This window comes from Aureobasidium namibiae (genome assembly GCF_000721765.1).
Source record: "Aureobasidium namibiae CBS 147.97 unplaced genomic scaffold scaffold_4, whole genome shotgun sequence".
In the NCBI taxonomy this organism is placed as follows: Eukaryota; Fungi; Ascomycota; class Dothideomycetes; order Dothideales; family Saccotheciaceae; genus Aureobasidium; species Aureobasidium namibiae.
In genome coordinates, this window is record NW_013581205.1 from 1,271,369 (window position 1) to 1,298,394 (window position 27,026).

The 27,026-nt window shown below is 49.6% G+C and overlaps 12 protein-coding genes across 12 annotated transcripts; 6 read left to right on the top strand and 6 right to left on the bottom strand.

Moving 5' to 3' along the window:
• Window positions 1-1,052: 1,052 nt before the first annotated feature.
• M436DRAFT_41410 (general substrate transporter) lies at window positions 1,053-2,652 on the bottom strand (the record flags this gene model as incomplete). Its single annotated transcript, XM_013574064.1, has 3 exons — window positions 1,053-2,086; window positions 2,139-2,507; window positions 2,562-2,652. The coding sequence occupies 3 exons, from the start codon at window positions 2,650-2,652 to the stop codon at window positions 1,053-1,055; spliced, it is 1,494 nt and encodes a 497-aa protein (XP_013429518.1).
• Window positions 2,653-4,586: 1,934 nt separating this feature from the next.
• On the bottom strand, window positions 4,587-5,623 carry M436DRAFT_62074 (uncharacterized protein; the record flags this gene model as incomplete). The annotated part of the gene is made up of 2 exons (XM_013574262.1): window positions 4,587-5,308; window positions 5,359-5,623. 2 exons carry the CDS (start codon window positions 5,621-5,623, stop codon window positions 4,587-4,589), a joined length of 987 nt encoding a protein of 328 aa, XP_013429716.1.
• Window positions 5,624-6,596: 973 nt separating this feature from the next.
• M436DRAFT_41442 (uncharacterized protein) lies at window positions 6,597-8,058 on the top strand (the record flags this gene model as incomplete). Its single annotated transcript, XM_013574071.1, has 3 exons — window positions 6,597-7,120; window positions 7,172-7,679; window positions 7,738-8,058. 3 exons carry the CDS (start codon window positions 6,597-6,599, stop codon window positions 8,056-8,058), a joined length of 1,353 nt encoding a protein of 450 aa, XP_013429525.1.
• Window positions 8,059-8,750: 692 nt separating this feature from the next.
• M436DRAFT_40995 (putative MFS multidrug transporter) lies at window positions 8,751-10,613 on the top strand (the record flags this gene model as incomplete). Its single annotated transcript, XM_013573989.1, has 6 exons — window positions 8,751-9,001; window positions 9,051-9,072; window positions 9,129-9,202; window positions 9,254-9,586; window positions 9,637-9,768; window positions 9,824-10,613. 6 exons carry the CDS (start codon window positions 8,751-8,753, stop codon window positions 10,611-10,613), a joined length of 1,602 nt encoding a protein of 533 aa, XP_013429443.1.
• A 165-nt stretch (window positions 10,614-10,778) lies between these two features.
• M436DRAFT_62076 (uncharacterized protein) lies at window positions 10,779-11,795 on the bottom strand (the record flags this gene model as incomplete). The annotated part of the gene is made up of 2 exons (XM_013574263.1): window positions 10,779-11,637; window positions 11,689-11,795. 2 exons carry the CDS (start codon window positions 11,793-11,795, stop codon window positions 10,779-10,781), a joined length of 966 nt encoding a protein of 321 aa, XP_013429717.1.
• Window positions 11,796-12,451: 656 nt separating this feature from the next.
• On the top strand, window positions 12,452-13,991 carry M436DRAFT_62077 (uncharacterized protein; the record flags this gene model as incomplete). Its single annotated transcript, XM_013574264.1, has 5 exons — window positions 12,452-12,508; window positions 12,766-13,050; window positions 13,105-13,242; window positions 13,294-13,323; window positions 13,374-13,991. 5 exons carry the CDS (start codon window positions 12,452-12,454, stop codon window positions 13,989-13,991), a joined length of 1,128 nt encoding a protein of 375 aa, XP_013429718.1.
• A 1,061-nt stretch (window positions 13,992-15,052) lies between these two features.
• Window positions 15,053-15,457, top strand: M436DRAFT_80093 (uncharacterized protein; the record flags this gene model as incomplete). Its single annotated transcript, XM_013574448.1, has 3 exons — window positions 15,053-15,218; window positions 15,278-15,363; window positions 15,419-15,457. The coding sequence occupies 3 exons, from the start codon at window positions 15,053-15,055 to the stop codon at window positions 15,455-15,457; spliced, it is 291 nt and encodes a 96-aa protein (XP_013429902.1).
• A 326-nt stretch (window positions 15,458-15,783) lies between these two features.
• M436DRAFT_62078 (uncharacterized protein) lies at window positions 15,784-16,670 on the bottom strand (the record flags this gene model as incomplete). Its single annotated transcript, XM_013574265.1, has 4 exons — window positions 15,784-15,936; window positions 15,992-16,122; window positions 16,314-16,416; window positions 16,488-16,670. The coding sequence occupies 4 exons, from the start codon at window positions 16,668-16,670 to the stop codon at window positions 15,784-15,786; spliced, it is 570 nt and encodes a 189-aa protein (XP_013429719.1).
• A 404-nt stretch (window positions 16,671-17,074) lies between these two features.
• On the top strand, window positions 17,075-17,626 carry M436DRAFT_80094 (uncharacterized protein; the record flags this gene model as incomplete). Its single annotated transcript, XM_013574449.1, has 1 exon — window positions 17,075-17,626. The coding sequence occupies one exon, from the start codon at window positions 17,075-17,077 to the stop codon at window positions 17,624-17,626; it is 552 nt and encodes a 183-aa protein (XP_013429903.1).
• Window positions 17,627-20,438: 2,812 nt separating this feature from the next.
• Window positions 20,439-21,317, bottom strand: M436DRAFT_71157 (uncharacterized protein; the record flags this gene model as incomplete). Its single annotated transcript, XM_013574359.1, has 1 exon — window positions 20,439-21,317. The coding sequence occupies one exon, from the start codon at window positions 21,315-21,317 to the stop codon at window positions 20,439-20,441; it is 879 nt and encodes a 292-aa protein (XP_013429813.1).
• A 1,010-nt stretch (window positions 21,318-22,327) lies between these two features.
• On the top strand, window positions 22,328-24,273 carry M436DRAFT_80096 (putative choline dehydrogenase; the record flags this gene model as incomplete). Its single annotated transcript, XM_013574450.1, has 3 exons — window positions 22,328-22,448; window positions 22,497-22,749; window positions 22,806-24,273. 3 exons carry the CDS (start codon window positions 22,328-22,330, stop codon window positions 24,271-24,273), a joined length of 1,842 nt encoding a protein of 613 aa, XP_013429904.1.
• Window positions 24,274-24,938: 665 nt separating this feature from the next.
• M436DRAFT_41093 (MFS general substrate transporter) lies at window positions 24,939-26,937 on the bottom strand (the record flags this gene model as incomplete). The annotated part of the gene is made up of 6 exons (XM_013574008.1): window positions 24,939-25,053; window positions 25,127-25,254; window positions 25,318-25,763; window positions 25,803-26,387; window positions 26,444-26,529; window positions 26,705-26,937. 6 exons carry the CDS (start codon window positions 26,935-26,937, stop codon window positions 24,939-24,941), a joined length of 1,593 nt encoding a protein of 530 aa, XP_013429462.1.
• Window positions 26,938-27,026: the final 89 nt, after the last annotated feature.

The following is a 27,026-nucleotide window of genomic DNA, read 5'->3' on the forward strand; positions in this document are numbered from 1 at the left end:
GGGGCTAGAAAACTTCCCTTCCCGCACCGACCTCTGTATCAACCGCTCAACATGCAAGACAAGAAACCCACCGCGTTGCAAGACTACCAACTGCTGTTAGAGTCGCTGTCAAAGCGGAACATGAAGCGCTTGCTGATGCTTCGAGAGTTGCTGGCGAGGGAGGAACAGCGCAAGGAGATGCAAGAGCAACTGTTGATGGTGAAACAGCAAAAGCAGCAAGAGCAAATGACGGCTGAAGCAATTAAGCAGAAACGAGCATTATCCTTGCGAAACAGAGCTTCAAAGCTCTGAGAGTCAACGGGGTAGCTGTGGGTGGGGATACAGTCGGTCGTTCGCGGTAATTCAAGAGGTACTTTGTTGAAGTGGTGGAATGTCTGGACTTTGTGCGTTTTTTCGGTATCAATGTTGCTTGTGAAGTGGAAGAGATGGGTCTGTAAGGAAACGATGGCCTGGTTATCGGACAGAAGGATATCTCGACAATTCATATATGAATCAAGATCAGTCGTATACAACAGAGAAGATGAAGCGCTCAACAAATACGAGAAAGACGCTTCGATACACACATCGTCAACTCTCTGTTTTTGTTTCCTGACAAAACAGAGCTCGTGAATCGAGTGCTGAGTATTTCAAATAACTGAGGGAATGTGTTGTCAGGAGAGCATTGCGATCTACCCTAGAAGCTTTATGTTGTGAGTACTTGGTTACCGTATGGCTTTCCGCTATCCACGAGATGCATATGCTTGGTGGAGAAGAGGTGCATGTACTGTGTCTGATAGACGCGTCAGCGACCCCTTTTTAGTCAAAGTATCGACAACCAGACGTGTAAAGCCAGCACAACGACTGAACGCATGAAAGCAAAAACAAGAAGAGATTTTGTATTCTTGCCTTCCAGTGGTGGGAGCGGACAGACTGGATTTGTACCAGGCCTTTGTCCTCCAAAAACACTGGATGCATAAATGAATAGGTCTCCGTTTGAGTCCACTGAACGATCTCTGGATATCCTAGTCCAGTCTGTCCAGCCCTTGCACCGATGCCTTCATGATCAATAAGACCTATCGAATCTCAACACCAGGTCCCTTCCCACCATCCCCTTGCCCAGCTCCATACTCCCTCTCATCGCCGAAGCTCTTCACTCCATCAGTCGTATGCGTGATATCCTCCAAACTTCTTCCTCTAGTCTCATCCAAGAACAACCAAGCACCTGCCGCAATCACCACATCCGCAATACCCCAGAATAAGAAAGTGCCCCAGCCCATGTTTCTGATCATATAAGGTGTGCTGATTGAGTAAACGAAATTGAATAGCCATTGCGAGGATACGGCTATACCGATACCAGGCTCTCTGATTCTTGTAGGGAAAATCTCTGAGATGTAAGGCCATGGTAATGGACCCCATGACCAGTTATATATCATAACAAACAGGTAGATCAACGCCACGGTGGCGATGCCAGAGGATGTGACAGTTGCGTCTCCAGGGGGAGGCTTCGAGCGCACAATCGCAGCGGTGCAGATCTGGCAGGCAGCCATCCCCAGGGCGCCAAGGGTCAACACGATCTTGCGATTCACACGCTCGGCAACAAAGACGACAAAGGTGAGGCATGCGGCTACTTTTATGGCGCCGAAGATTGCGGTGAGCAGGAGGTCGTTGTTACCTTTGCTCCCCACCAGTAATTTGAAGTATTGAGGTCCGTAGGTTGCGAAGGCGGTTGCTCCGGTAGATTGTTGAGCGACAAAGACTACCGCGGCAGTGATGGTGCGTTTGAGGTTATCGGGTTTGGTGTAGAGTTCGCGGAGCTGGAAGCCTTCTTTTTCTCGCAATTCGGTTTCCACGCCCAAGCGGATTTCGTCCATCTCGAGTTGAGTGGAGGGTCCGCTATCGGCTCGAATCCATTGAAGAGACTCCCAGGCTTCGGCGTGGCGGCCTTTGAGGGTCAGCCAGCGAACCGATTCTTTGAGCGTGAACATTCCAAGGCCGAGAAGGGCGGCGGGGAGGATTTGGATGCCAATGGGGATTTGCCATTGTTTGGCCTCGCTTGTTGGAATGTCCTTGCCTACACCGTAGTCGATCCAGTAGGAGGTGAAGATGCCTGTGATACTGTCAGATATGGTTGTGTGAGACGCAGCCGATGAGTTGCCTACCAAGCGTGTAGAAGAGCTGATAGAAGCTGCCAATCTGACCACGCAGTTCTTTTGGAGCCATCTCACTCGAGAACATGGGCACAACGACACTGCTGCCTCCTAGACCGATGCCGGCAACAAATCGAGCAGCCAGGAAAGCGCTGAAAGAGTGAGTGTCGATAGTTTGGATGATGGCTCCGATGACGAAAATGGCCGAACACAGTACTAAAGCCCATTTGCGACCGAAGCGATGCGTGACAGGCCAGATAGCAAAACATGCGAGGAAAGCACCGAGTTGTTGGAGGCCGACCGACAGAGAACTGTTGCGTGTTGCTTCTTTTTTGGTATAGCCGAAGTCATCTTCGAAGGATGCAAGAGTTAGGACTCCGCCTGGGGAAGAGCATCTTCAGCAAAGGTTAAGGAACAGGAGACCAACAGTCGTACCAATGATTCCAGAGTCGTAGCCAAACAAAAAGCCGCCCATACAGACTACACAGCCGAGATAGTAGGCTCGCAAAGTACCTGTTCGCGTCATGTTGAACTTGCGACGGACAGCTTGCTCTGAGATGTCTGACGATGAGCGAGACAACAAAGCGACACCAGGGCCCACGGGCTCGGAGTCGTCGTCCATCTTATAAAGCTCTGAACTGCAGAATCGATCCAGATGGATGGTCAGTCACGCGGGGAACGAGGAACAGGCATAATATCAGCCTGCCTGCCTGGCCTGTCACTCCCCTTTGCGGATCATTCATTCAGAGGTTCTGCTCCAGTAAAGCACGTCCAGATTGCTTGTTGAAGCTTGAGCTCCGTTGATTGGGTTGCACGATGCCGCTTGGCATGCGATGTTTGTCGATCAAAAAGGCGTGATCGAGGGGTCGCTGCCTTCTCCGGTCGCAATTCTCCATCAATTCGTTGTTCGCACAACATGACTCCCTCTGGAGACCCGCCATCAAAAGTGAGCTGCGTCCCCATCTTATACGACGGAGTAAAGAACGACGTTCATTCTGTCTCTGTCAATATCTATCCCAAAGACACTAGACGCTCTGTCAAATTTACTGTCAAAGTGCCAAGTACGACCGAGGAGCTGAAACAAGACTTGAGAACCCCGATCAAGTCGGGAAGGAAATACGACTACGAAAGCGAGCTTCTCGCTTTTGTCGACGGTGATGAGAGCTTGGGAGTTTGACATGCATGATATCTGTCTTTTTCCTCTCTTCTTCTCGTTTGTTTCCTCCGGACGGACCATTGTCGACCTTTGGCGCCCGAGTCTCTCAAAGAGGTTGGTCATCATGTATTTAGTCGAACGTTGCCGCCTGGTCATACCTCCCACATGCTGGGCGACGCCTATTGAACATGGTAAGAATCAGCTAGAGTGTTCGGGGTATCACACCATGGCCCGAATCAGTGGTATTAAGCTTAGAACAAGCTAAATATGAACTATCGAGAGAACTACTGATACGCCATGAGTACAAAACAGGGGTATGCCAAAGGTCTAGCTACGCCGTACAAAGAGAGTCAAGATTTCAAGGTAGCTCATGCCGACGAGACGTGCGGTAGTTGGGCAACTCTATGGGCTCAGCATCTCGAAATTCTGCTGGGTCTTTGTGGAACGACCTGTCCCAAGAATGATCCTGAGGTACGTGACCCAGCTTGGTAGTTTCTGAGTAGCCCTCTTGAGCATTATGCATTCCTACTACATCTGAGGGTTTCGAAGACCAAGCATTCGCAGTTTGTGAGTTCCTGGTTTTGGATTTGCTGACGATCTCAGGATGCACCGTATGACGTTCAAGACAGCAGGACTGGTATCAAGAACACGTGGGTGTACAATACAGAGGCGCATCCGCTACTAGTCGCCGGACCGCCACGATAGGGATGAAGTTCCTGATTAGGAATATGGTCAGTTGGCTCTACGGCTCCGATCCTGCCGCTCCTCGCCGTTTACTTTACTGTGTTGTGCAACGAGGATGCTCTCATCCCGAGATGGCGGGTTCAATTACACTAAGCGTGGCTATAATAAGTCAGCCTGACGAGAAGAAGCGAGTCTGGCTGCAATAAGCAGAATCAGCTGCAATAGCAGATCTTCATTGCAACTGAGATGCCTGATTGTGATAAGCAAGCATGGCTGGAAGGATCAAACATGGCTGTAGTATGTATGCATGGCTGCAAAAACAAGGAAGCAGGGCTGCAACAGCCATGCGACAACCATGGTTGCAATGGGCATGTCTGCCAACCACGGCATCGAGACGGAAGCACGATAATCATCAGCAATGCGAATCACGTTGGGCGAGCACGATGCCCTTAAATGTGATGCGTGTACGGCAGGCTTAACTCTCGTGGAACAAGCTCGGGCAAGTCAAGCTTGCTATCATACATATCTATAGAAGAAACATTATCTTTAGGGAAAGAGTGAAGCGAAACAGAATCATGAAGCAATGAGGTAGATCAATATGTCCAAGAAAGCGAAAGGTTTCACTCGAGCTCATGCCTACGAGAGGATCGATAGTTGGGCAATTCCACAATCCCGTCTGCTGATTTTTCATGAAACGACGAGGGATCATGGACTGTGTAAGTTGGCTTGGAATGTCCCCATTGACCATCTTGAGACATCTGGATCTCCATCAGGTCTTGGTGTTTCGGTGATAGCAAAGGTCTTCGCTGTCTTCGGAAGTAAAGAGAGGCGCCGATAATGATGGCAAGTAAGGCTACTGCACCGACTACTATGCCAGCTAGTGTACCGGTGGACAGGCCTGAAGGACTGGATATGTTGGTGGGGGACGGCGCTGAAGTGTTGGTTTCAAGAGCAGGCGATCCAGAAGAAGATAGAGGGGGTCCGGAGTACGACGTACCCTGAGCAGAGCGATCACTGGTAGCGGGGTTGATTGGAGTCGTGCTGGCTGGGCTGGCCGTCATGGTAGATGAAGTACTCGTTGAAGTCGTGCTCGGTATACTCGTGCTTGATGATTGTGTACTAGATGTTTGTGTGCTAGATGTACTCGTGGTCGAAGACGTCGTGCTTGATGAAGTCGTGCTCGCTAAAGCATCATCGCGGATCCAGAACCCGCCTGTAGCAAAGCCACCGTTCGCTTGCTCATCTTCAGTTCCTTGAGCATTGGCAATTCGAAATGTGAAGGGCAGCGTGTTGTTGCCAGAGTCGTCGACCGTCCAAATGTAATAGGTATCCGTGGTACCGACTGCCGAAGTGTCAGTAAAGCGAGGACCAAGAAGGTTCGAGCCGTGTTACTTGTTAGCGCTTTTGGACTGTTCCATCCGTCTCCAAATATGAGATACAAGTTGACACTGTTGAAGCTTGTCTCCCAGGTAACGTTCCAAATGACGCCTTTGTCGATGACCTGGTTTCTACTAGTGTCTGGACTCGTGAATTCTCCGTCGGAGTATGTTGGTGCAGGCGGAAGGGTCGAAAAGGTAGTGGTCTGGCCTCGGACGATGGTAGCAACAAATAACAGCAATGTGCATATCACACTACTGTGAATACCGGAGCGAGACATTGCAAGATACAGTCAGACCGTGACTAGGATGGATATGTAAATGGAAGAATCAAGTACGAAGGGAGACTCACCACTGAAAGTCAGAGCCGGGTTAAATTATGTCTGCGCCCGCGGGCAGTCATGATACGGTGCATCGGTATGTGCTTCAAGCCTTAGAGCTACCGGGCGGCTATCGAGCTGTCTCGCTTGTATGCATGTTCATTTATCTTCAAACAGCATTGTCACATCCCGATATGTTCAGTTCACCTTTGCAGATATCGTGCGGCTGCATTTACAGCCGGTCCAGCCGCGCCACCTGATTCACAGCCTTGTCCAAGGTATGTCGCTCCATTCACAGCCTTGTCCAAGGTATGTCGCTCCAATTTGCTCCAGCACGCAGGTGTTTTCGAGGCCAGAGTCTTGATGTTATAATCTTGGCAGCCTTGTTCGAGCACGGTCCATGTTCGACAGGAGCGACCTTCCATGGACATTCATCATGAATCGTGACCTTGTCACCTCTGTGTGCATCAAAAGTCATGGAGTTTAATTGGCCTTTCGACTGCCGCGCCAATCAAGGAACATAGCGCCTGCGTTCATTGGAAAACAAGATGCTTGAACGTGTTCTCGAGTAGACCCGAAGATGCGGCTCGCGGGAAGCCTCATTAATCTATATGATCCTTGGGTAGACACGAATCTTTGCGGCGGCTTCGTGCGCCCTCTGATTGGAGGAACGCTCCGATATGTATGCACCCAGGAATATAGGCGCTCTCGGTGTGACGGTGGTCAGCGGCACTCTGCAGGCCTCTGTTGTTGGCTCGCGCTTGGCGTTGATGCCTATTGCTGGGCCTCCTGACACTATGTCTGTCCCATTATTTATCAGCCCGAATTGGGCATTGGAAGTCAATGCCTGAATCTCGACCAGGAACAGCAGCACTTGTGTCTTCCAAGCCCAGGACACGATCACTCTCTTTCGCCACACTACTCTCCAATTTAAATGCTCGCTGCGGGACATTCGTTGAGATGCCTGGAGCCCCTTCTTGTGCTCTCACGGCGAAAGTCACAGGCATACCTTCGCGCGATTTCTGTGTGTGTGCTTCTTGTTTTCTTTTGGGCTAACCTACCCTTGTTCGCCAGCTTGGAAAAGCGAATGCTTCGCAATGCTTACACGCCCTCATCACTCGGCTTCGAATACAAGAATCTTCCTGGGGCGAACGACACAGTTGTTGTCATGAGGACTGGTTCGACAGAGATTCAAGACAAGCTGCCTATTCATATGGCTACAACACTACGCCGCTATCCTGATAGCATCATCTTCTCTGACTACGAAGAAGATTTTGAGAACCGTCAGGTGATTGACGCTCTGGAGAGTGTAGATTCGCACCTGAAAGACACAAATCCGGACTTCGAACTATGGCGACGACTAAAGCAGGGCGGCAGGTCCGTACTACATCAGGATGAATTGAGCGGGCAGTCAATCTGGCTTGATCATGGTATTGGAAAGGCCGAAAATCCAGGCTGGTAAGGTCATAGTCTGTACATGTCGCGAATTCAGCTAACCTCGGTGTCTAGGAAGCTGGACAAATTCAAGTTCCTTCCGATGGTCAACCGGACTTTGCATGACTATCCCGACAAGAAATGGTACATTTTCGTCGAGCCTGACACTTTCATATTCTGGCAGACATTGTTGGTCTATTTATCGAATCTCGACTGGACGAAATCGTACTATCTTGGAGGAGAAATGCAAATTGGCGACGTGATATTCGCTCATGGAGGTATGGGGTTCATCGTCTCTCGGCCCGCCCTCGAGAGTGTGGTGGCTCAATATCAAGCTCATCAGAGAGAATACGAAGACTTTACGGAAGGTCACTGGGCTGGCGATTGTGTACTTGGAAAAGCTCTCAAAGACGCCGGCACATCGTTGACATGGGCTTGGCCTATATTTCAAGGTGACGACGTTGGAAACATGAATTACAATTATACAAAGCTGTGGTGCCAGCCTACCGTCTCATATCACCACGTCTCGCCATCGGTCATTCAAGATCTGTTTGATTTCGAGAAGACATGGATGTCAGATACAGTTCGTCATCTCGAGAGCCCAACCTCGACATGCGTACGTTGCTAACGCATATCCACAGAACAATACCAGTTTCTTGCGCCATCGAGACATCTTCAAGCTTTTTGCTCTCCCTCGCATGAATGCTACACGCACGCATTGGGATAATTTTTGCACGGACGACCGGGGTCCCGCAGACTCCCTTCAAGAATGTCGGGCCATCTGCGTGGCGGACAAAAGTTGCCTTCAGTATCAAGTGAATGCTGAGGATAAGTGTCTGACAACCTCTCGACCCAATGTAGGACAATCTGCTACTAATACCACATCGGACTGGATCTTCGAGCGGGTGCAGGAGTTTTACGACCAGGCGGAAGATTGTCAAGGAGTGAGATGGATCTCCTGATGTTAGGATGTCATTCTCTCTCGGTATGAAGTGCAAGAGCCGCACCACCAATTAGTACTGCCGGATCTCGGGTATGAAGATGACGTGCGTAAACATTCTCTTTCGCTGTTGCGCAAGCTTCAAGGACTCTCCCGAGTCATGTTACTCCAATCTATTCATAAATTACAACTCCTGGACACAACAAGGTCTTGTTCAAGCAGAATTCCTGGACCAGTGGCCGGCTTCCTTTCAATTGACATTTCCAGACAACAGAATCATACTGCTTTTACAGTCGGGGCCTTCCAATCTCGATTGCTCCGTAATGCACGCATCACATTGTTAACCGTCTTTACGGCAGTGGAGAGGGATCTGCTTCGAAATGTTGAGCAAAGAAGCAAGAATGACGTCACAACTTTTATGCTTTAACCACATGAGGCCAACGCACCTATTTGTGCTCAGGACTCGCACCCAGATTCGAAGTTGAGATCGTGTTCTCCTTTAGAAGAAGCTATGAAGAGAGAATGGCTATAGATGATCGTCTTGGGCGGCGCATGGATATTCAACCAAAACGACACATCTTTCACTCTCATCATCTCTCATTCATCCTTAAAGAAATCTCCATATCAGCCTCGTAAATATAATCGAACAAGCTGCCTGCGTAGCAAACGAGATTTTTGTCCGATATCAACATCGCAGCACACAATTGTGGTGTTATGCTCAGCAGTCAAGAAACATTGAGATGCGACAATGACAACTCGTCAAATGCGTCCAGAAAACAGAAGGACATTAACGACTCAAGCTGCACAGATGACGGTGTTCATACCGACTTCTCTAAGTACGGCCTTGCTCTCATGAAGGAGGGCCTAGTCTACTGGAAAGAGGGGGGAACACAGCATCCCCGAGACTGGAACACCAATCGGAAATTTTACGACTCGTTCTTGGTGATTCTTTTCGAATTTCTGGCGTGAGCTCACACTATATCATTGATTTGAGTCCTACTAATTCAGTCTCAGAACAGCCTTTAGCAATACTGGGGTAAGGTGCTGGTCATTCGTCTCCTCCTGCAGAATCCTGACTATTGCCCGTCCTAGACCGCTTCAGCAAGTTATGCTGCAGAAGGATTGGAAATCTCGGAGACGGTAGCAATATTTTGCTTCACAACCTTGTAAATGTCACATCACTCTCTTGCGAGTCGTACAGCTCACAGAAACCGCAGATATTTGGTGGGCCAGGCTATAGGAAGTCTGGTACTTCCGCCGTTTACCGAAAGCTTTGGTCGTCGACCTTCATACATTATTGGCTGCGCCTTGTTCTCTGTTTCCAATATCGTGGTCGCAGCCCCCAATCATGTTGCTGGGGTCGTAGTGGGACGATTTTTCTCAGGCTTCGCCAGCGCTCTGCCCAGTACAGTGGCGTGTGGGTCACTTGAAGACATCTGGGATGCGAGGGCAAGAATATGGACATTGAGTATATGGGTCATCGCTGCTGTTGCAAGCTTAGGGATAGGGCCAGTCATGGGGACATATCTCGCCACGTCCACACTTGGATGGTTGGTCTCAATTCATCCTTCCAACAAAGTTGCTTGCTGATCAATTTTAGGCAATGGACATATTGGATTGCAGCTATACTGACTGCTGTTACTACACTACTGGCTGTGTTTCTAAAGGAAAGCAGGGCAAGCAAACTACTGGAGACTGCAATCAAGAAAGTCACTAACGAACACAAAGACATGTAAGATACCACTGACCCATTGCGTCATCTTTGAAAATGCTAACAATCTAACCAGGCCTAAGGCCGAATTTCGTCCTCTTGTCGAAGAGACCCCACCCACATTGAAGACCTTTGTGTCTGAATGCCTGACACGTCCTGCCCAACTCTTTTTCACGGAGCCCATCGTCACCTCCGTCTCCCTTGTATGCTCAATCGTATATGCAACAGTATATCTCTTCACAGAAGCCATCAATGTGGTTTATTCTGATGGCTTTGGGTATGCTGCAAGACAAAGCAGTCTTATCAACCTGACCTTCACCATCGGGTCCATATTCTCTCTATTGCCTCGTTTCTACGACATCAACATCTCCAATAGGCAGAGGAAAAAGAACGCGCCCGCAGTACCCGAAGACAAACTGTTTGGGTTTTATCTGGCAGCTCCTCTGCTTGCTGTAGCAAGTTGGTACTTTGCTTGGACCATCCCGTCCGCCGTTGCGACAGTCTCGCCATTCGTCTCGATGTCGGCTCTCGTCATCGTTGGCTTCGCCGCCAGCGAGTTCGACTATGTATTGTCAGGCTATCTCACAGACACATATGGCTCATGGGCGGCATCGGCGAACGCACCCTTGGCAATCATGCGAGCTTTGTTGAGCGGTGCTTTGCCTCTATTTGGTACTGCCATGTTTAAGAACGTCGGAAACAATGGTGCAGCTTCCATATTGGCAGGTATCGCTACTGCTTACTGTATTGTGGCTTTCGGCTTCTGGAAGTTTGGACGAAGAATCAGAGAGCATAGCAAGTTTGCGCTTCACGATGACAAGGTGGAGACCGATGATTCTGCAACAGCCACGCCGCAGACAGTGTAGGCAGTATATCAGGCGCGAGAAAGATCAGACAGGCGGGATATGTGTCTGTCTAGGTGAAACTGGGATGTGACATTAATGTTTGGCACTGCTTAGAGCGACAAACACCCTCGTTCTAAAACAACATCTCAATATCACCCACTACAGGCATGAATTCGATACAACGTATTAAACCTTCATCCACTTCTCAGGCTCCAGCCAAAACTTCTCATGATTTTGCCGCCCCTTCATCAAACCACCGATGTCAAAAGGATCAGCAAAAGTTTCCCATCGAGACCTCTTATCAATCCAACCAGGACCGCGTCTCTCAGTCAAACCATCGAGGCCCAGATACACATTGCGGTCTCGGGGCAACAGGGCGCCAGGGTACATCGCATTGATCCACCAGGTATACAACACCATTGGCAATGCCTCGAAGACGTAAAGATACCATTCATGCAGTAGAACCGTGCGACATATATCATTGCAAGTCGAGGTTGCTGAGATTGTAGCGAAGGACTCGATAGCGCGGAAAATGCAGCGTATGAAGATTAAAGTTGATGTTCCATACAACATGATACAAAGCCGGCGAATGTTTCTAGGCAAAGTGTTTGCCATAACGCAGCGTCGATGTACTATTGCAACCATGATGATGAAAACAAGCTCAATCACTGCTTGCAAGACCAGCGCAATACTGATCAGTGTGGCCCCGGACTGTCGCTGTGCCGCATCAATCTTGGATGTGGCTATTAGACTTGCTCCCGCAGCCGTCAGACCTTCGACTGTAGCGCCGAGATAGATGAAGAGGACCATGACACGATCGGGATTTAGAGGTGCATGCATAGGTAGATATCGAAGCAGACGGCCAAGAACGCTATATAATGCTGCTCCAAGGATTGGCGGGCCAGCGTAGATGAACACGTATTGTGCGATGTAGAGGTTGAGGTTTGATGTGTCGTAGCTCGAGACAGTGCGGAGGATCCAGCCAGTGATGAAGACTATGCCGCCCCATATCATGAAGTATGCGAGTCCTCTGAGACGATATTTGCTGGAATCGTGTGAGTATATTGGTTACGATCGTTGAGCGACAACTTCCTACAAGCCTTGGTAGATATGTAGAACTAAAGATGCAGCCAAGATAATAGATAGGACGATAGGTGCAGCATGGCTGGGTGGGTAAGGATAGACACTGTTTGACTCGGTCATGGTGATCTGAATTGCTGTGAGTGCGAGGTGTGGCAGATGCGAACGGTGTAAGCTAGAAAATGAACATCGATGTAAGACGATAGCAGACCATGTATATATATGTTGTCATGTTGACAGTTTGGTCAGTGAGGGTTTCTGTTTCATGGCATAGCCACATCGCCAGGATGCTCACCGCAGCGCTACATGGCGCCAGATGTGGTTAGTCAGTCGACAAGAAACGTTCAAGAACATCGTGCAGGAGTTCCTAAGTACGAGAAAAGAGTGCAATGGATCAAGACAAAGTGGGAAACTTTGCTAACCGCGCTCATCCAAATGCGAGGCGTGCTGATCATCGGTCTGCGACACACTGTAGCACTTGCCATTTGAATGGGGAGTCCGAGGAACGTTTGGTGTTTCTCAAAAGATAGGAAATCCTCTTCTCGTGTCTGTCACTTCGAGATGACATAAAATTACCGTAGAGAGGCAGCGTCGTCGAAGATGAGTGGCTGCAAGTTGTGTCGTACCTCAGCGGGCAGACTAGTCCGAAATAGGTCATATGCGGCGCTCTGCAATCCTGCGCCGCCCCAGCTTCAGACCTACGTTCTCTGTTCCTTTCCAACAAGTATCATGGTCCAACCCAGGTGCCTGAAAGTCGGTCAGCTTTACGTGGGGTCAAGATGCCTGGTGTTCCGTCAGGACGCGGCTGTGAGGGCTGCCGCAAACAGAAAAAGAAGGTCTGCGATGCCCGCCGTTCAGACCCGGAACACGACGGCTGAATTATAGGAAGTGCGACCAAAGAAAGCCAGACTGCTCACGATGTCTTCGTCTTGGACTCAGCTGCGAGGGGTCAGGGGAGCGCAGATACAAGTTTATCACGAATCGAGGCTGCAGCACATCTCCAGCCAGCCATAACGTGCTGAAGCCTATCGGCATCGGCACTCTTGTTCTTCCTGCCAGTACAACGGATCTTCTTGCCGCTTCAATTATACAGACGATGACTCCCCTCGTGGACCTCAAATACAACCTCGCTTGGGCTTTTGGACCCTTTCTCGAGCATGTGCCTCAGAGGCTCGGTAGAAGTTCAGCGTTGGACGCTGCCGCCAAAGCTGTCGTAGCAGCACATTCCAGTCATTGTATCAGTCGTCGTCAAGTATCGCCGAATGCACTTGTTGACTATTCACGGGCGCTTGCTCACCTGAGGCTTGCCGTCAACGATATCGTGACGGCACAGACTCCCGAGATACTGTGTGCCATCCAGTTGCTTCTTATATGCCAAGTAAGTTCTGCCAGCCATCGTCGCAGTGACGTTAGCGATTAACTGTTTTTGCAGGCATTAATAGGATCAGAAAATCGTTGGACTGGGCATGCTGAGGGTGCAGCCCGGATACTCAAAGCTAGAGGTTATCGTGCTACGGAAGTGCATGATGATTTTGAAGCTGGTGTAATCGCATCTCTGAGCGCCTCCATGGTAAGTCGTGTAAGAAGGACGTCGCGATTGGATCATACCTGACTTCTCCAGCTTTTTGAGGGCATCTTCAATCCCAACATGGTACTTAGTCCATGTGACTGGGAGAGTCTGATTGAAGATCCTTCAACCAGAACTATCCTGGATGCATAATGATGCGCTGTTTTTCCCTTATTCCTGGTCATCTCATCCGTGGACGCAAGATGATCTTTGAAGAGCCAGGACTTGTCGCAGACGTTGAATTGAATCATCAGAAACTCCAAGCCTTGACATCTGCTTCTCGACAATGTTTGGAGCAGACTAAAGCGTCGTCCGATACACAGAGACCGGACTCGACAGCATACGCCCATGCTCTCTATCAGCGTGCCCATTCCATCAATGTAGCGGTGCTCGTCTTGCTGAATCGCGTGCTCTATGCTATCGATGTCACGTCAAGTCGAGATCTGTCCCAAGAGGCGGAACAGCGGAGCAGCGAACTCCTCACCTTGACTCTGGAAGCAGAGCGATATGCACCGCTGGGTAATTCGTATGCCAGCCTTTGCCTGTGCGCAGCCTGGATTGGATCTTCAGATCACGATCAAAAAACGCTTGTCGAGAGTCTGCTCCTCGACTTTTACAATCGGAATCAGACAGCTATGCTTGTAGATGTGCTAAGATTCAAGGTGCAAGAGCTGGATGATCTTAGAACAGCCCGCTCGGCATTGTCCAGTGCAACATCGTCTTGGCTAGAATCACAAGACTTTCCTTGTTGATACCTTGACGTTCATTCCGGGCCGGAATTCCTGATAGACCATATCACCTCTCTGGACCTTGGCCGTGTGAAGTGCCGAAGTGGAGGATGACGCGGCGAGGACTCCAGCAGGGATTGTGCCATGATCCTTGGACTCAGATGATGACGCTGCATCGTACCCATTGGATTTTCGTGAGGTAGCGAAGGAGGACGCGGGTTCGAGTTGGAGTGGAAGGAATTTTTCACAACTCAATGGTAGCGATTTCTGATGACGTTCAACCTGCATCCGAATTTCCAACTTTCAGGGTTCGAGCGGCTTGTTGTTGACAGAAGTTTCATGACGATCGGAGAGAACCGAAGGCGGCATGGCCAATCAAGGCGCAAGCGTCGGCCGAGTTCCTGCTTTCCCCACTCCTTTGCCTTTCAACCACCTTCTCTCATTCCGCGATGCAGTTTCTATTTTCAACAAATCCAAGCACGATTGAAGCTGAAAAACTGACGATCAGCTTCAATCTCAAACATACTAAAAGGACGGGGCAGTCGTCCCACCTCTGGACATGAGCTAAACAATGCTACGAGCTTCGCGTGTGTGCAACAATCGTCATGGGACGGGTTCAAGAACAAAGACCACCTCCAACTTCAGAACACAAAATATATTAAGGGACCATATAAACGTCAGATGATTCGGCTCACTGGCACTGCACCGCCCGACTACCGTCAGCGGCTTCTTCTGATGATGGTCGATATCTGATCTCAATTGGTCACATCCTTGCAACGACTGCAATGTAACAATCTAACAGGCTTCTGACCCCTACGGCAGGTCTTGAGAGGCAGCAAGAGCAGACGACCCGTTATAGCTGATCACCCAAGGGTCAAGAGTGACTTGAACACAGAGATGACGATCGTCCGACCAAGGACTTGAGAATGCTCACACCAAAATCAAGTTGACCATAAGAAAGAGACGGGTATAAAGAAGCGTACCTTTCGTGCAGAGCCTGCTCAATTAATCACACCAGCATCTTTATCAATCATAACAATATCTTCCTTCCAAACTACTCTTCCAACTTCACATCTACCACCAAAATGCTCGCCTCAACCATCATCTCCGCCTTCATCGGCAGCGCCCTCGTCGCAGCAGCCCCTGCCGACGTCTCAGCCCGCCAAGTTGGCATCTGCACCGGCACATACAGCAACATCCAATGTTGTGCCACTGATGTTCTCGGTCTCGCTGACTTGAACTGCGCAAACCGTAAGCATTGAGTTGCCTGTCCTCTATCACCACATGTACTGATATCAATTTTTTCCCAGCCCCCACAACCCCTACCAGCGCAGAGGACTTCATCAACATTTGCGCCGAAGAGGGGCAACAGGCTCGCTGCTGCGCAATCCCAATTGTGAGTTTTCATCTGAGGCTGTGTTCAAAGATTGTCAGACTAACGACTCTTACAGCTTGGCCAAGCTCTGCTGTGTGGTGCTCCCCTTGGTTAAACGTCGTGAAAACATATTCTTCCTTGAATCGACGACAGTGAGGCAGGTCCTCTTTGTACAGTAGCTACACAATAACCGAAGAAGATATCCTTGGACATTGATTTGATCATTCGTGTGACTTGGTCTGTGAGAACGTGCCTTCACGCAGGCCCTTCTTAGAGTGCCCGTCAGTCTACCTGGCCAGACTTTTCAGCATGGTTTGCACTCTGGTCTTGTATTGACTCCCGAGTGTAGATCTGTGCTTTCCAAACAGAAGATCTTTCTCGTTACTGTTGACTGTCATGGCTTACGTTATAGAGATCACTTCGAGGCAAAGCACATATCTGTCACCATGATTTGCGCTTGACGGGCCAAGAGGCAGCCTGACATGGGAAGGTCTCGTAGAAGTATGAATTGGCGTTGGACACTACAGACAGCTTGCCATTGGCTGCGCTGGCCGAAATGGAGCCATCGTCTGGATAACTTAGCAAAAGGCTCTGCTAGGAAGGAACACAGAGCTGCAGCAGAGACGATAACCAAAGAAAAGCGAAATACATGAAAGTCGATTGATATACGGCTGGCCCATTCATTTAGACTGTTCAGATTAGACGACCATTTCGAAAAATCGTCGATGACAAGAGGACCAGGACAAGCGGCCCATGCAGCCTTCGTCCCCACAAAGAGTGCTAGAAATTTAGGTATACGCATTGTGAAGTTGGGTCAGGTCCGCACACGACGTCTAGTCGCTTTGCAAAAACCGAATGCAGAAGCAGCGACCGCTTGGGCAGGCAGATGAGAATTATAATGCAGCGAGAATAGTATCATATCAGACCTCGTACTGTGCCGGAGCCATGGCGTGAATTGTTACAACACTCACATGCAGTCAAAACACCGATCTGCTTCACATATCGTTCTTCGGTCGCAAAATAGCAACGGAGCTGTTGGGCCAAGATACCAAGACTGTCCAGGTGACCGCCATGCTGCGAACAATATTGCAGATCAGCTATGGTCCATATCTGGATCAAGAAATAACCCTTTGATGTGGTCGTACATGCGTCTTGTGTGCAGAAAGAACACGAGATGCGTTGCGAGCAAAGATGTAGTCCTTGGCATATGTGACACGGTGATGTCGCCATGAATTCGATGTTGACAACGCGGGTCGTTGCAAACACCACTTCCGCCGGTTCTGGCCTGCACCGAGGCTTTCCACCGCCTTCTCGCACCTCTCTTCCATGTTTGCACATCTGATCTTCTTGCTTTCCCGACGACGTTGGCTTTCATGCCTCGATGATTGCGAGTGCCATGTTATGGGGCTCGCCGACTCGTTGACAGCTTGAAATCTTCGTGAACAGCACAACAAGCCCCGAAGCAATTGCTTCGTGCGTCAGCCCCATTGCAAATCGAACTATTGTACTTAAGGGTTGTCATGCACCCAAGACAATACCGACAATACCACCATTCATTCGATAGACTTAGCAAATACTAGCTGTAGTTTGCTGTCCCAGCAACGATGCATGTCGACACTGCCTTAGACTTACGGATCCCGGAAGGACATTTGTCGCTATCTTGAAGCATTTAACTCAAGATTTGCGACTTATAAATCCTTCAGCTTCCTCCTCCATCTCCGAGCCATACACCATGGCGTCACCTTCGCCTTCAGAACAGCCATCGCAGGTTCCGCACCAAGAGTCGTCTCTTGCCTCCCCTCTTCCAAATGCCGGCATTGCGCAGGACCCTCAGGTAGCTTTGGCAGCCGGTATCGAAGCAAAGGACGGAAAGACTTGTATCAGATTGCTGGACACACATGCTGATGCTTTGACTCGACCCGGAAATGCTTTTGATTGGCTCAAGGACCTGTTCGCGATTGGCCTGACCTCGAGGGAGGTCGTCGACCTCATTTTTGAAGATGCAGAACAAAGTCCCTGGATCTGTTACGAGTTGACTTCGCCAGCTGAGCATGAGGAAGATGCCACGCCTTATCGATCAGACTACGTTCAACCTGCCCGGCCTCACAATTCTGGCAAGCCTACCGTAGCTGAGGTCAAACGAAAGATATCTGAGCTCTGCGGTCTTGGTGGAGTTATACCTACACCCCATGGTCGCACGCTATGGAACGACGATGTAAAAATTCATTCTTTCGACCATGTTGCGTCAATTTGTTACGGGTCGCCTGCGCAAACAGATAGGTAATGGGTCCATGACGTTCTTGGCCAGTGTCATCATGTTCTGGTCCGCCTGGTCAAACTCCTCCAATGGCTGCAGTCAAAGGAAGTGGTGAGCGACTATTTTGTCATTCTCAGCATCAACGACCAGGACCAAGTTCAAGCTATTCGGTTCCCTGTCGACTACGTCGCAAGTCTGGAGCGCTGTGTACTTGAGTCGGTTACTCCAGGTACGAGCATATATGTTGCGAATGGGACCTCTACTATAGATTGCGTCAAGAGACTCTGGCTAGCAAGTAATGATGTCTTGGATCATTTGTTCATCCCAAAAGAACGCTTCCAAGGTAATCCGCGCCAGACCACTGCCAGATGTGCTCTAGCTGTACAGGCGCTTTGTGTTGCAGCCTTGTCCTTCGGGCAAGCGCATATTGGAGAGATGAGTCCTTTTTTCTTGGAGCACTCTCTATCGCAAGTCAGGCTCAACGGGACCGCGGGATCACCCGGTGGTCAAACCTGCTTTCAGCTAGTGAACCTGACTTGTGCTGGAGATATGATCGACTCGGAAGTCATGGCCTTCACAGTGCGAGCTCTAGAGCCTCATGCGAGACACGACTTTCTTATCACGCCAGAAGATCTCTTGAGCCTCTGGGGCCCTGGCACATACATATCGCAGGATTCGGGATCTGAATCACCAGCTTCGTCGCTGTATAATTCGGGAAATGAATCACGATATCTGTCACTGATTGGGATCTCGATTCGAGGTGGCGTCATCTATCAACCAGAAACTTCATGGAAAATGCACTGGAAGGCCGGATCCATTGACGAACCCGCAGAGCGCTTATTCATCAGTCAGGATCGCTTTATTACCATCGGAACGTCCTCTTTCATAAATGAAAGCTGTCCCGTCATATCAGAAAGATACAACACTGTCTCAAGATCGACCACCACGAGTGAGATCAAGGAGCTTGGCACATGGCCTGCTGGGTAGAATCTGCGGGAAGTGCAGAGTGGGCTGCAAGGAGGACAGTTGTTAAACGCGACCATCAATGCAACGTGGAGGACTTCTTGAAGCACTCAGAAAGCCAACATTTCGAGACTGGGCCAAGAAGCTGAAGCATCACTTGCAACGTGGCTTGAATATCTTCCTTGACTATATCCTCCAAAAGATTCGCTGGACTGGAATTAACGGTGATGGCAAGCTCGTTCTTGCTTGCCCTCAATATGGTAACTCAGACGCTTGTATACACGTTTCGCTGAAGGATGCTCGAGCCTTGACGTGGGTCCTTATGGACACAGAACGATCTGCAACTTTTTCCTGCTTGACAAACACGTGTCTGCTCGGTGAAACACGACTTGTCAAATGTCAGAACACACCTTGTCCACGATGGCAAAATCGTGTTTCCGCCCTGAGCACATCGGTTTGTCAGTATCGGTGGCTAGGAGCGGATGACTGGAAAAAGTTGCCTTCTGGTGAACTACAAGAGGGGCTTAAATACTGGATGGGTACCCATGAGGACAAGCAAAGAGTCAGAATCGAAGTATCTTTCGGACAACCAGTTCGACTGACGATCTCCGACAGCTCGACTCGTTGGCGCTTTGTTCGCAGGGCTTGGGAGCGTATCGAAAGACTCAGAGAGGTCTCTTTTATGGAACTTCGTGAGCGAGGCTTAATGGCAGAGGATCATGCGCGTGACGTTGTGATTGTTCGCGAGTCGGGTGCTTGAGCTGCTCTAGAGGAAGCAGAGATCAGAAGGTACGGAGACAGTAAGTGGCTATTGACGAAATCATTTTATGCCAGAGTGGATGTCAGAAGATGCTAGGCACAGAGCTTGTAGAACAAGTTACCATAATTAGACACTATGCTCAATAGCTCAATGGATATCCCAAACTTTCTGATCGGTCCACAGAATTCTCCAGTGGGCGCTTATGTGCAGCTGTACGTGCCGCTATATGACCATTGACCCCGCCAGTCACAAAACCATCGCATCAGCAGATAACCAAGTAACTACATCTTTTTCGCATCTTGAAAACAATGCAAGAACACTCAGTCGAAGATACGCAAGCCCGTCTTCTGAACTTGCCCTGCGAGCTTCTATGGGAGATCTATAAAGTTCTCGATTTTCCATCAGCTCTCTTCCTGACAGCGACATGCCGATTCATCCGCAACGCCCGGATAACTCCCCTAATGTTCCAACAAACCTATACAAACATCAGCTATATCCGTGTCGCTGAAAATTTCCCTCAGCACAACAAAGGTGGAGGTTTTGCGCCATTTCCTACACATGGTCTCCCGCGAGCTCCGGCAGAGAGTCAGGAGACCTGGCCGCCACGTTGCTGGATGTGTGGGAAAAGAGAGATGACCAATCGATTCCGGATTGTGGGCGGTGAAGTGTGTTGGACGTGCAGGTCTTGTAGGAGGTTCGATTGGAGGGAATAATGGGTGTGCGGTGGTTGCCTGGATTCGATGACTGTATCAGCGAGACGAAAGTCCGATCGCTGAACAGACAAACTTGTGCTTGGAAGTGATCATATCACTTATACCTCATTTGTGATGTTTGCACAGCTGATGGATAGTCTGAGACTTGCAGATCGCTTGTTTCTGACTTGGAAGTCGGTCACACCACCCATCCGCTGCGAAACTTGTATATGCAGAAGCGGAGATTTGCCTGCCATCCATCACGCGCGATCATCCGTGAAAAAGGCTGTATGTGTCATGTTATAGGTCCTTAGAGGTCAGAAATGGATACCTGCTCAACACCGAAATGTTATTCTATGATGTTGAGGATGTCCTCAATGTGGACGGTCTATTTACCCCTCGATAGACCGCTAAGTCGATCGTATCAAACAAAACTTGCAACCCAAACATCCATTGACTTTACTCCCTTGCGACCTTCCTGCACAACTTCTAAACTTGCCTCACATGCATCCCTCAACGCAAGAACCACATCTCTATCTCTCCCATCACCTAGAAACTCCTCGATCTGCTTCTCAAAAGAAGGAGAAAGACAAGCAGATACTTCCCATTGTCCATCTAGGAGCCCCTCGGTAGGCTGCACGCAAGTCTCAGTTTCCAATTTCCAACCAGCAGCCAAAGCTAGTTCTGTGAGCCGTTTTGGTCCCAGCACTATCCGGACATTCGAGGTGCTCTTGGGCTTGTGGCATTCAAGTGCTGCTTGTGCGAGAGCGGCTAGAACGTGGGGCTGTGCTGAAGGGTATGTGGCCACCAATGACCACTCGGCAAGCAATAGACGCTTGCTATGCTGCTTCAAAGCACGAAAAGTATCGAGGGTCAGTTGATGCGAGGGAAAATACCATAGAGAGTGTGCAAGCACTGTTGCGTCGAACGCCCTGGTTTCTAGAGTGGAAGATGCTGCGAGAGAGGAAAGATAATCCAGAGGTTGTTGTTGCACCCACTCAATACGACCGCCCAGTGGCCCTTGTGAGATGTGGTTTTGTGCTTGGCCGAGAGTGTATGGGTTGCCGTAACCCAGATCTGCTGGGTCCACCGCTACTACCTTGCCCTGATTGCCCACAGCATCGGCGAGAGCGGTTGTACAATCGCCCTGACCGCACCCCAGTTCAAGTACTTGCGAGCCAATGGTGATGTTCCAGAGCTTCAGAAGTACCAGCCGATGGATAGTTTGAGAGTGCTGAATTCCGAAGTGCTTGGGGTCGTGTAGGGAGAGCTCAGCAAGTGAACCGGAATCAAGTAGAACCATGTTGTACTGAATAACTTGTTCGACCTAACAGCGTGATCCGAGAAGAGATGAGTACTTTCGGCTGATGGAAGCCAGTCTGAATCAGATTTGTAGATGATCAAAGCTGTGCGAACCTCGCCGAAATCATGTTGACCGGTGATGAGAGTCGTAATTGACGAACTCGTGGTGGTGAGAATATTGTTATGTCACGACGGTCTACATGGATGGTCGGTATCTCGACCTTTATACCTGTATCTTTGAGTCATCTCTTCCAAAGGCCTGACGGTGAACAAGATAGGAAGGTGTTATCGAAGGATTGGAGGGGAAGAATTTCCAATGGTCTGTGCGCACCTGAGTATCAACCTCAGCTCTTCTCTTTTACTGTTTGCATATCTACACACCTTCTCGAAAGCCGTCAGAAGTATGGCAATTTCCTTCAACCACTCCGGATCATTTCATCTCACCGCGATAATCATCATGGTGGTCAATGCTGCCTGTAGAGTCGGGCGCGATTGATGAGTGGAGAAGATCACAATCAAGATCTGTCTGTCACATCACGCTACGAACCAGTGACCCAGCGACGACGACGAGGGTCTGACTCCACGATGCGCAGAGCATCTGTTCGAAGACGGAACGACTCCTGGCACGTGTCGCAGAACAAGCTGCACTACACAATAAACAAATCCCAATGACGTTCTCAACAGATCGTTGGATCTTCGGCATTTGTTAGCTTCAGCTTGACTCGTGTAGGTACGATCTCCGGACGGCAAGCATCGTCATTGTGGATAGATCTACCATGGAGTGCATTGCTCCTTCCTATCCGAGTCTTTGCAGCAACACGTTTGCTCATGATCGTCGACTGTGTAGCGTACAAAATAAGGTTATTGAAGTCGATCTACGATCAGGTTGCGGTTCGTTCCCCTATGAGGCTCTGTAGCAACGTCTACGATCACCAACGAGGTAAGAAGACCGCATACAAATAAGTTGTTTGGCTTTCCCATTCGATCTAGATCGCATATCCATAGCTAACAATGCGATCGGTCTTGTCGTTATGTGCGCTCGTCGCTGCTACCCACGCTGTTGCCTCATCTTTCGGTAGTGCAGCATACTCGAAACACTTCGGCCGTGCAGGCACAAATGCAAGCTACGACTGTACGTTGGTTCGATATGGTTCGTGATAGCAGATCTGACCAGATATAGATGTCGTCGTCGGCGGAGGTACTGCTGGTTTAGTGATGGCGACTCGCCTTGCTGGGAATGGAACATATACCGTGGCAGTGGTCGAGGCCGGCGGTTTCTACGAACTCGAGAACGGCAATCTCACCATCGTGCCGGGATATTACTCACAAAATCTGGGTCACCCGTCAGTAGACTGGAACTTCAAGACCACTCCACAAGCTAGTCTGGAGAACCAGACGTTTGGTTATGCTCGCGGGAAGACTCTCGGAGGAAGGTACGTAGAGAAAGTGTCCAGCTCGTTTGGACTTGAGGCTTACATGTGCACAACAGTTCCGCTCTCAACGTCATGGCCTATCACCGAGGCACGAGACAATCATACGCCGCATGGGCAGATGCAGTAGATGATCAAACCTATGCTTTCGACTCTTTTCTGCCCTTCTTTGAGAAAAGCATCAACTACACATCACCGAACGACCAACATTTTCGTGCAGCAAACGCTACTGTTCCTTCGGCAAATGCTTCTGCTTTCTCAGGTGCCGATGGTCCCATCCACGTTTCTCACGCTCACTGGGCTACACCTTTCGCTTCTTGGGGCCAACTTGCTTTGAGACAAATTGGAATCTCGGACATACCTGACTTCAGTAGTGGAGAGCTGATAGGATCACAATACGTGCCCGCGACACTTCGTCCTGACGATCAGACACGCAGTACGAGTGAGGCATCATACCTTCAGCAATCGCTCGCCGATGACAAATCGCGCCTGGAAGTGTTCATCCATACTATGGCTAAGAAGATCCTGTTCAATGCCAACAAAACCGCCACTGGAGTCGTGGTCGAGACTGCTGGCACACCCTACACTCTGAACGCAACTCGAGAAGTCATTCTCTCTGCTGGCGCAATCCAGTCACCGCAGCTTCTGATGGTATCGGGAGTGGGGCCCAAGTCGACTTTGCAGCAATACAACATCTCAATAATTGCCGATCGACCAGGCGTCGGGTCAAACATGTGGGACCATGTCCTCTTCCCAATCATGTACGAAGTGGACCTGGAGACCCAACAAGGTCTGGTCAACACAACCTTCGCCAACGAAGCCGCAATGCAATACAACAAGAATGCAACAGGTATACTCACAAACTCAGGAGGCGACTACCTAGGCTGGGAGAAACTACCAGAGCAAAATTTTGCCCAACTGAGCAACAAAACGCAACAAGCACTCTCGGCCTTCCCTGCAGATTGGCCAAACCTCGAATTCCTCTTGACTAGCTTCCCTCCGAATATGAAGGGAGTTCAGGTCTCAGACTCCAAACAATATGCTTCTGTTTCGATCGCACTCATCACGCCTCTTTCGCGCGGCAGCATCTCCATCACTTCGAACGATACCAACGATGCTCCTCTCGTCAATCCAGGCTGGCTTAGTAACTCCAGCGACGTCGAAGTAGCCATCCAAGCCGTCAAGCGCGGAAGAGATTTCTTCGGCGCTAGCGCGATCCAACCAGTGCTTATCAGCGAGGAGCTCCTGCCTGGCAGGAACATCACCTCTGATGCTGATATCGAAGAGTTTGTAAGGCAATATGTTGCAACGGTATGGCATGCTTCTTGCACTTGTGCGATGGGCAAGGTCGATAACCCGATGGCTGTGGTGGATTCAAAGGCGAGGGTTATTGGTGTGAATGCGTTGCGTGTGGTGGATGCATCGGCTTTCCCTTTCTTGCCGCCTGGTCATCCTCAGGCGACTGTCTATGCACTTGGCGAGAAGATTGCGGCGGATGTTCTTGCTGATGCTGCGTCAAGAGGGTAGAAGCTAGCGGCTTAGCGAGAAAGACCATCGTTGTGTGGGACATGACCTCGCTATATCATCACCGATATGGGGGTAGAAACTTGACGATAAAGATGGGACCTAGACAGTATTAAGTCAAAGCAACACAATTCGCAAGACGGTCCGCATGGCAGTGGCGTGACAATTTGGTACTGAATTACTTCGGTGGATCTTAGCCACTATCTTCCGGTACCACTACTTGCACATAAGATACATGAAACAATAAAGACAGCAGAACCCAGATCATACTCACGAGCTGTGTAACCAGTTCACATGCAGCGCAGCACTTTGAGAATGTATATGCAGTGTTGACGGGAGTACGACCCTGGTATGGCCCAGATTCATAATGTAATCAACAAGATGTGATGGGACAGTCTTGAGCATACACTTCAGAGCTGTTGAGCAGCGCAATGAATATGGATGAATACCTGGTCCATACTCAGCCACCCACGTGGAACAGATGGAACTTGACAATTGCCGCCCGAGGAATTTGGTTGAACGAGCACTCCCGGTTATTGTCACAACTCTGGAGATTTATCTGATGTCACGCGCGCCCCTATCCATATCCTCATCTCCTGAGGTTTTCCAAGTCGAAGTAGCTTTACTGACAAGTACGCCTTAATCGAAGAATCGAATCAGGCCCGTCATCAAGAACTTCTCTTGCCCATAGGTTCAAAGGGGAATGCAGCAGCGACCGCAGCCATCACAATGTATAGCGCAGCACAAATGTAGATCGGAACGGGAGTACTGGTGTTAGCATATCTAGGAGATCATCTCAACGTTAGCAATGGAATACCTTCCTGTGACTTGGGTTATCCGTGATAAGAGAACTTACGTAGCCACGATTGCGCTCATGATACCCATGACGCGATTCAGTGCGATTGCGATACCGTTGCCAGTGCCACGGTGAGCGGATGGTAGGACTTCAGGAGTATAGGCATACAGCGTAGCGTAGTACACATTCTGAGAGCAAGTCAGCCTATCATATTTCCATCCAATCTCAAATTCAAGCAAGTGTAGACGTACCAAGAAAAAGCTTATACAGCAAGTGAATGCCAGATTCTGTGCGTTGTTCCTGACTTGAGTGTATGCGAAGAAGAAAGCCATGGTGATGAGAGCGCCAATGATCATGGTGCCTCGTCTACCCCAGAAGAATTTACTTCTGCACATGAATCCTGCCAAGATGGGAGAGGGGATGGAACATGTATTGGCGATGGCATAGTTGCGCCAGTAAACGAACTGGGACTGCTCGCCAAACTGTGCACCGCGAGTAGCCAGGTAGGTGGGTAGGAAGACGTTGTACAAGGGGTAAGCGAGACCGATGAGCAGCCATGAGAACCAGATCAAGGATGTTGAGAGCCCCATACGTCTGGTAGCGAACAGACCGCGACAGTGGATGACGATTTCCATGGGAGAAAACTTGTGTTTGGCATGCGAGTTATATGTCCTGAATTTCCACGTTAGCACGCCATCTAGTCCGCTTCTGAGATAGTGTACTTGCGTTTCACGACTGTCACCACAAGCCTCCAGCTGCTCCAAAGTCAGACTGCAAGGTCTATTGTATTTGTTGGCAATGAACTGCAGAGTCTCGATCACTTCAGCATCCTTTCCCTCACCGATCAGAAACTTGGGCGTTTCCTTCAGCTTGATGACGAAGATTCGGGCAAGAGACATGGCAAAGACCAGAGCGCCGTTTGCAAACCAGACATAGCGCCAACCCATGTTGTTAGCACGGGTACAAGTCGCAACGGTCGCACAAGAGTAGCCGGGTAGGAAAGCCCAAGAAAAAAGACCGGCAACCAATTGACCAAGTCCCCACCAAGCGGCCAAGGCAGTGATCATCCATTGACTCTGACTGGGAAGATACTCGAGGAAAACAGCAGTGTCAAGTACGAGATTGCCTCCACTTCCAAATGCAGACAAGCATATGAAGAGACCAAGTACGATCCAGTTTGGAGAAGCGCCTGCAACGATGGCGAAGACAGACGAGATCATGAGGGAAAAGTTGAACGCGAATTTGCGGCCGATAACATCCGCTGAGAAGCCCCAGAAGAGAGCGCCAACCAACATACCGACATAAGCGGCAATCGTGAGGCCTGAGGAATGTTTGAATGAGTCCACATTGATCATTCGAGGTCTCGTCTTGCCTCACCTTTGGGAAAGGATGGGTTGAACTCTTTGGCAGCATACGAGGCTATATTTCCTTGGACCAGGAGAAGTAACGAGTCTACTGCGTAGCTATGTAGTGCAGCAGATCATGTCAGCTTTATCATGTACTCGAGATGTACGAAAATGCGTGAGTCGCTGAGATAGGTCCACGATGTGACCGAGCACCGCTTGGAACGATACATCACAGGTTCGAAGCAAGCACAAAAACAGTACGGCCGAGTTCCTGTAAGGAAGATTGACTCACCCAAAACCATTGAGCACAAACAACTTCCAATGATATCCAGTGAACCCTATCTCATCAATTGCATTGTTGACCAGATGCATCTTGGCATTGAGGACCAGATCGACATGCTCAGCACCAAGGATATCGCCTTTGCCGAGCGAAGAAGACTCATCATCGAAGATGACATTGACCGGATGAGGCAACGCCTCGAGTTGTTTCGAAGTTTTGGTGTCGTCAACTTGGGAGGAAGCCATCACGATGGAGACGGGCGCACACGACAAGCGGGGTAAACAGCTGCTATCCTCAAATAGGATATAGCAATGCGCAGCAATATTCTGTACAA